The sequence below is a fragment of the Stegastes partitus genome, unplaced genomic scaffold (genome assembly GCF_000690725.1).
Source record: "Stegastes partitus isolate 25-593 unplaced genomic scaffold, Stegastes_partitus-1.0.2 Scaffold360, whole genome shotgun sequence".
Classification (NCBI taxonomy): Eukaryota; Metazoa; Chordata; class Actinopteri; family Pomacentridae; genus Stegastes; species Stegastes partitus.
In genome coordinates, this window is record NW_007578091.1 from 135,798 (window position 1) to 144,105 (window position 8,308).

The following is an 8,308-nucleotide window of genomic DNA, read 5'->3' on the forward strand; positions in this document are numbered from 1 at the left end:
GTTCTAAAGGAGTCTCACTCCAAGTTGCAGACTTTCTTCAGCTGCAAAATGAGCTGATTTAGATGTACTGACTCGCCAATCTAATTGCTGCAGGTCAATTCTCCAGTAGCTCAAGAGTGGAGATCAGCAGCGCTTCGGGCTTCAGGCTGTGAGCCAGCCTGAGGGAGTGTTTCATAGATTGTAGGATGTTGTAATGTGTTTGGAGACTGTCCCAAAAAAGGAAATGTCCCAAGTCTGATCACTGTAAAAGGGATTGTGTCTCAAACAAATTGGAAACCACACTTGCATGCAGTCAGATGTCAGCTGGCATCATTACAGAGCTGGATAAAAACAGCAGCTAGTTTGAATAAAGGGTGAAATGCTCCTTTCTACTGACCCGCAGTCACGTGAAAAGAACGTCTTTGTGGTTGACACGCTGCCTGTTTTATTATCCACTTCTTCTCTTTAAGCAGCCTCACCCTTAGTTCCAGAAATAAATCCATAATCAGGACAAATGATCAAAATGCAAACAGATAAAAAAAAGCTGCTTTCAAGGAAGCAGTAGCAGTAGAATTGAATTATCTTGTAAATGAATGATTAATGACTAAATGATCTGACACACACACACAACTGAACAAGTCACATTTATTGAACGCAAAAAACTAATAATAGCCATTAATGCTACACAAATACAAAAAGAAAGGAACATTTATGGGTGCAGGTGGGACTATGTACAAGTTTGGTGTTTCAGAACATGTGTGAATGCTGTGTGGAGGTGTAGTGATGTTAAAGTGACGTCTCTCTGGAGTCCCTGGACGGCCTGAAGGTCAGGATCTCTGTGAAAGTGTGACCTGTGAAAACACAAAAACACAGGATGATGCATTAACTACTGCAGCGTAGATTCAAGTTCAACACATTCATAGAGCCTCTAATGTAACTGCTTCCTGTTTCTGATCATGTTGTCTATGTAGAACATGGTAGCTTTTGTGTACTATTAGATTTAAAAGAACTACCAAGTAAAATTAGACCTTTAGTGACATCCGTTGGCAAACAGCAGGTACTGTCACTACACAGAGTTTAACCCAAAGACTGTGTAGCTCCAAAGCTCGCCAGGGGGTTTGAAAAATGTCCCATCCATCCATTATCTATACACCACTTAATCCTCACTGGGGTCATGGGGGGCTGGAGTCTATCCCAGCTGACTCAGGGTGAAGGCAGGTTCACCTGGACAGGTAACCAGTCTATCACAGGGCTACACTTAGAGACAGACAACCAAGCACACTCACATTCACACCTACGGACAATTTAGAATCACCAATTAACCTCAACATGTTTTTAGACTGTGTGGGAGGAAGCCGGAGAACCCGGAGAGAACCCACGCTGCACGGGGAGAACATGGAGACTCCACCGGGACACGAACCGGTGACGTTCTTGCTACGAGGCAACAGTGCTACCAACTGCGCCACCTTTTGGAAAGCGTGTTATATTTTAAAAGCCTCCACAATTACACCATTTATCAGTGTTAGAAATGGTAAAAACTGAAAAAAAAAGCCTCATATTTTCAACTTTCTGATCGTTATTGAAGTGCTCATATGTGACATGCAGTTCATCAGAAAAATTAAACGAAATCTCAGCTCAAAGTTGTGATGTAAATTGCATTTTTGTTTCTTCTTTTTTATGTTTTACAGCCTTAAAACTGTCTCATTCTCATGCTATGACTAAATTATTGTATGTTATCAATAAAACACAGAGCAAACAACATGATATCCTCATATATAAGTCATCAGCTGTCCCGTTCTCTAACTATCATCTCAGTTAACCATCATGCTACATGTTCAAACTTTACCCTCTGTTAATATTAAAGTATTGATTAATGCAGCTTTAAACCCGACTTATCCTCCTCCTCTCTTACGTTTCCACTGGTCCAGCGGCAGGTCGGTGTTGTCCATGGTCTGGTCATACGGCAGCGCCTCCGTCTCCTCCTCGACGTCTCTGAACTCGCTGAAGAACGGCAGCTCGAGGGCCTCGGAGGCGCTGACCCGCCGCTCAGGGTCCAGCAGCAGCATCTTCTCCAGGACACACACAGCTGCAGTGCAGAGAGACACGTCAGAGTCAACGTGGTAGGAGTTTAACCAAATAAATACAATTCATATTTAATAAATAGAAATGTTTTTAAATTAAATTCAACCAAATAAATGTAATGTATTATTATTATTGCAAATTCTTATTCAGATTAAATATTAAATAAAAGAAATAATACATAAATATCATATAAAATAAATACTGTACATTTATTAATATCAACATGGTAAGATTTTAACTAAACCCACAGGTGGATAAACAGATGTCTTTACTTGATGTCTTTACCGTTGACGCTGGCTTTGGAGAAAATGGTGTGCAAATCTTTTTTTGGCACTTTTGGTAGACTCCGGATGTAGTTTTTGGCCTGTTGGCAGAAAAAGTGGGGAAAGAGGTTGGTGGGTTGTTGAACATATTAGCATGGACGATGTTTTCTTCTAACACCGGCTTTTTTTTTGTTTGATAATGTAACAGTAAAAAGTGTGGACACTAAAAACTCTTCTGTGACATATGATAAAAGTGTCGCTGCACATTTAACACCTTGTTCTACCTAAAAAGTGTGACTTGAGTATCAAACACTTGATCACTACAGGAATTAAAACATGCAAAAAGCAGAGAAAAGTCCCTCATTCAGTCAGTCAGTCACAATGGATTCTAAGTGGTTTGAGAAATTTCTATACAATCAATAATCTCCTCAATCTCTCAAGAATACGGTTACTAACTACTGGATTGTATTCTAGCAGCTATGAATCCAAACTGACCACAGCTGCTGTTCTCTTTGAGGGAACCACGGACGTTTTACGTTCAACTTTACGGCCGGTCAGTGTTTCGTACTCAAAGGTCAGACTGTGAGTTCAACTGTAACTCCAGGTTACCACTTACATCTTGGCTCTGCAGTTTCACAACAAAGTCAGCAGTCGGAGTTCCTGTAATCTTCATGATCTCTCTCAGCTGATCCAGGTCTGACAGCAGCTGTGGTTAAGAATCATCTGTCATATGAATTTTTACCATTCAAATCAGAGCTTTCTAGGAGAGCTCAAAGAGGATTTGAAAATGAAAATTGCGTGACATTTCATTCTTTTTTTTCAACCAGTTAAAATACAGTTAAAGCATCAACGCGTCTTGAATGTATTCAGCTAAACTGTGGGAACAACAGAAGGAGAGGGTAGAAACAAGGAAGCAGGCAGTTGAATAATTCCCCTTTGTTTTGGCGAATTAACCCTTTAAACCTCAAGTTTCTTGGTGCTTTTTGCTCCTATTTCTACTCACTGTGGGCTAATTTTTCACTGCAATATAAAATCCTACACCTCTATGGAAACAGCACAACCATGACTAGATGTAGAGGGAACTTAGAAATGTATTTTGTGCAGTATTACAAAGTTACAATGGTATAAATCATACAAAAATAGAGGGAAAAAGAACATTTATGTCTTTATTTTATATTTTACAAATAAACAAAAACCTGGAATTACCATGTAAAGCTTTTTTTACCCCCAAAATGCATGTAAGTGTTGCCAATATTGGAAAAGAAGTGGTGACTCTTCATACTAGAGATAATTTACCACTTAAATTTAAATTTGTTTCCATACTTGTTTCATTCCTGCAGTTCAATCTAGTTCAGCTGAAACTTGTCAGAATTTGAGGCAAAGAGTTTAAAAAGTTTAATAGAATTTTAAAGGTTTAATTAAGTTTAGCTGAAAAATATAACTGGCCATGATCTGAAACCTATTAGCCCAGGTCTAAATAAAGTCCTTATGCTGTTATAGGACACAGGTCAGGTTTGGATAGTCAAGGATACGATCATTTCCTTTGAACAGCGGCTTCCCCAGCAGCATCTCCGCCATGATGCAACCTGCCGACCAGATGTCCACTGCAACACAAAGCCAAACATCGTCTTCATGAAACAGGTCTCGCTGGCGTTTCACTGCACTTCCATGAAGACTGAGAGTTTTACCAGTTTGCGTGTAGTGCATCCAGTTGAGGATAACCTCGGGGGCTCTGTACCAGCGTGTCACCACATAACCGGTCATCTCCGCGTCAGCCTGCCTCGCCAGGCCGAAGTCAAGGATCTGAGTGAAAGGCAAGAACTGTAGCTTACAAATGTGTAGACAGCTTGAATCAAGACAGCTTTATGGGATGCTGGGTTACCTTTAATTCGCAGTCTGGATTGATGGCTAAGTTTCCAGGTTTGAGGTCCTGTGGGGAAACAGATAAAGTAAATTATAGTGATACATTAATATTATTTTAAATCCCTACATTTTAATCAGGGAGGTCTCGAGCCCAAACCAAAGATCGGAGCTTACTACAGGGCTTGAGAAGTGATCGGTTTCAACATAAACCTATACCTGAGCCTTTGTTGCATCTGCAAAAATAGATGCTAGAAGATGCTACACTGGGATGTAGAATTTCTGTTCTAAACTATCCCAGTTGATTTTAACACTTGTTTGCTGGTCTGATGTCAGTAAATCTCATGAAAGTCTTTGTCACGCTGCTCCTTTACTACCTAAACTCCTATTGTGCCGACACAGAAGTGCCGACTTCCTCTGGTCAAACCAGTATTAAACTAATGGCAGAATGAGGGACTACAGCTTAACTACAATACTTGTACTGTGTGTATTATCTACGAAAATGGTGTCGGCCGACAATTGCTAGATATTAAATGACTTGGAGTTGATCGCGAGAAAAAAACAACAAAACAAAACAAAAACCCAGATTGGGACGAACCTAATTTTAATCCTTTCTGTCAACAGTTTTGCCTCCTGAGACACTTGGGAAATCTGGATCCCAAAACTTTGACTGAAAGGCTGCTGCTGATAACAAGTGATCAGCGTTTGCGTAAACTTAAACTGGATTCTTTGCTTGCGTTTGTTTACATGCGGACGGATGAGAAACAGCCACATAAAACAGCTTAAGATGTTGGGTCACTGTCTGAAGTTTGCTCAACATTAGTTCGCTGGCCTGTCACGGTGCTCCTTTACTAGCTAAACCCCACAATGCTTAGTAAGAGGCTCCACCTGGTGGCACAAACAGGTACTACAGCTAATCTCCAATACTTAAAGTGTATATTATTAAATGGCTCCAATCGGATCGAGAGCTAAACAAAAAAATAATAATAATTGATCAGGACATCTTTAATTTTAATCCCACCAATTCAAGAGTTTTGCCTTGGGAATTCTGCATCCCTGAACTTTGACTGAATGGCTGCAGGGCTCGCAAACAACATGACAAAGTTCAGGGATCCAGAATTCCCATTTTGAGAATCAACTGATGTATTCTCTGCTGTGATAGGACGTCAACAGATTGGGGTTAAAACCAAAGAAAGACGTCTACATACAGACATATTTCAGTAACACGATCTAGCAGACGGCGTATCATCCTGTCTCAAGATAAAAACGACACAAATCCACACACACACACACATTTGCAAAGCTCCCTGTGTGGGAATCGGCATGAATGGGATTTAGTGTGGAAAAATGTGAGAAACGGACCCCACCCCCAAAGCTCATAGTCTGAGAGGTGAAAGTTCACGCACCCTGTGGATGATCCCTGCCGAGTGGATGTACTGCAGGAGAAAGAAGACAGCGTCAGCTCTGCTCACAACTTTCTTTTGAAACATTCTGGAGAAACCGCATCTCTTTTCCCTTCACCTTGAGCCCTTTGAGCATCTGGTAGACGAGGAACTGCACCCGGTCTTCCGTCAGTCTCTCCATTTTCATGAGCTTGCCGAGGTCGGTGCCCATGAACGGCATCACCAGGTAGCTGTGGGGGGGCGAAGAGAGGAGCGTGATCCAAACCAACCATCTGCTTTAAAGAACAAGTGTTTAGGAACGCAGAGGAAACTCACAAGTCACGAAACCGGTCCAGGGAGATCTCAGCGGTGAAAACATCCAACAATCCAATCACCTTAAAAGGAGCCAATGAGGAGAGATAAAGGGGAAATTAGAATCTGATTGGTTTTGCTTGTAGGTTCGGAGCATCTGCTGCTTTCTTACATTTTCGTGCTTCATGTGTTTGAGGAGTCGCAGCTCCCTGTAGGCCCTTTTGGCGAAAAGCTTGGACTGGAAGGGCCGGTGTAGCTTCTTGATGGCCACCTGGGTCCCTGTCCGGCGGTCCCATGCTGAACTGGGATACAAACATGCACTCAGTGCTGGAAAACAATCGAGAATAGAGCAAAACACCTTTCCCCAGAACAGAAATGTGATATGTTTATAAGGAACTCCACTGAATGAGGTGGTTAAGGTTCCACCTGTGTCCTTCCTGCTATGATACAATGTGTGCCGGGGAGAGAAAAGGCACATTTGTGTGATAGGAGACAAAGTGGTAGTGTTGCTTTCAATGCACTTAACTCGAGCTCTTTGACTTCTCCTAACAATGAGATTGGGGGGTGGTGGTCTTTGTTGACCCTCAGCCACACAACACAATGCAAAGAGGGGCCCTGCAGAGCCAGCTGTGCAGACTGCTGACCAAAATATACAACCAGGTACTGCTGCTGGGAGCGAAAGTAGAAGTAACGGAGAACTCTATCCGAGTAAAAACAGGCAAATTATGCACTTTTTGTTCGTCTTTTTTGTGCGTAAAATGCAAATATAGTGTTTGTAGCCTCTCAGAAGACAACAAAAAGTGTGTTTTTATTTCGTAAAACATGATTTGAATGTGTTAATATACAGAAACGCACATGGAATAAGATATCTGAGCTGTACAGTTCGTGCACTCACCACACAGTCCCGTACGCTCCGGTTCCGACCTGCTTCATGTCCCGGTATCTCTCCGGCACCTCCCACACGGTTCTGTTCACCTCCTGCCGGTAGAATCCCGTCCTGGACCGCACAGCCATTGCCCTACCGACGAGACGAGGCTGAGGTCGGTCCGCGGGTTTCTGCTCTCATGCGAACAAGTTAAAGTTTGTTAAACGCGCAGGACGCACCGTGCGCTCCGCACTCCGGAGTCTCCAGATGAACCAGCAGTTGTGCGCAACGCAGCGACGCCGGTTTCACCCCCAACACACAACACACACGCGCGCGCACACACACACACACACGCACACACACGTACGCACACACCCACACCCACACACACACACACACACACACACACACACACATTGTTGGTCGCTCAGGGCAGTCTATGGGTGTGTCTACAATGTGGGGCAAACAGCCACAAAACATCTGCCCACCCTGAGGTGTGAGGTTACAACTGCTGCTACAGTCTGATGCTGTTTCTGTAGAACCACTGCAGAGTTAACTTCACCCTGATGTCCATCACTGTCTGAGTCCAATAATCCTAATTAATCTGATCATATCTAATTTACTAAAAGGTTTCAGGATTTTGAATATATAGCCTAATGCTGTGTTCAGTTCATACTATATGGTGTAATACAATGTCCTGCAATATACCTGCTACACAGTAACCTATGCTTTACTTTATGACACTATTTTATACTATACAAGGCTGTCCTGTGTTATTCACTGCTATATACTACATTATTAGTGTTATAGTGTTGTGTGATACCATACTAAACTATGTTGTGCAATACTATACTATTATATAATATTACCAGTACCTCACTATACTATACTATACTACACTAACATTTTAACATTTAATACTGTACTAAACTGTACAGTACCATATATGCTTTGCTATACTATGATAATCTATACTACACTATACTATGCTGCATTCTACTCTACTATGCTATGCTATGCTATAGCATACTATGATGCACTTTACTTCATTATACTATACTATACTATACTATACTATACTATGTGATAGTATGCTGTGTTATGCTGTACTATGCTATACAGACTACACTATACGATGCTGCACTCTACTATACTATACTAAACTGTACTACACTATACTCTGCTGTACTCTATTATACAATACTATAATATTGCTATTACCACTGTACAATACTATACTATGCTATGGTACTATATACTGTACTATTACTAGTACTATACTAAACTGTATCACACTGTACTGTGCTCTACTATATTACATAATACTATACTATTAATAATACTATGCTATATTATACTATACCACACTATACCATAGTGTAATATTAGTAGCATTTTGCTGCACCATAGTATACTAGACTATGCTATTCAATGTAAATAATATTACTTGTACTATACTGTACTTCACTATACTACATGATACTATGAGAAACCTTAGCTCCTGGATTCATGTGATGTTGCTTTTACACCTACCTAATCATTGTTGCAGACCACATACACCTCGT

At 41.3% G+C, this 8,308-nt stretch overlaps 1 protein-coding gene across 1 annotated transcript; it reads right to left on the reverse strand.

Moving 5' to 3' along the window:
* Positions 1-616: 616 nt before the first annotated feature.
* On the reverse strand, positions 617-7,089 carry LOC103359230 (mitogen-activated protein kinase 12-like). The gene is made up of 12 exons (XM_008284468.1): positions 6,774-7,089; positions 6,051-6,180; positions 5,903-5,961; positions 5,706-5,817; positions 5,591-5,620; positions 4,207-4,254; positions 4,013-4,127; positions 3,857-3,928; positions 2,941-3,020; positions 2,347-2,425; positions 1,892-2,065; positions 617-830 (listed from the first exon to the last, which is right to left on the reverse strand). The coding sequence occupies exons 1-12, from the start codon at positions 6,890-6,892 to the stop codon at positions 766-768; spliced, it is 1,083 nt and encodes a 360-aa protein (XP_008282690.1). The 5' UTR covers positions 6,893-7,089; the 3' UTR covers positions 617-765.
* Positions 7,090-8,308: the final 1,219 nt, after the last annotated feature.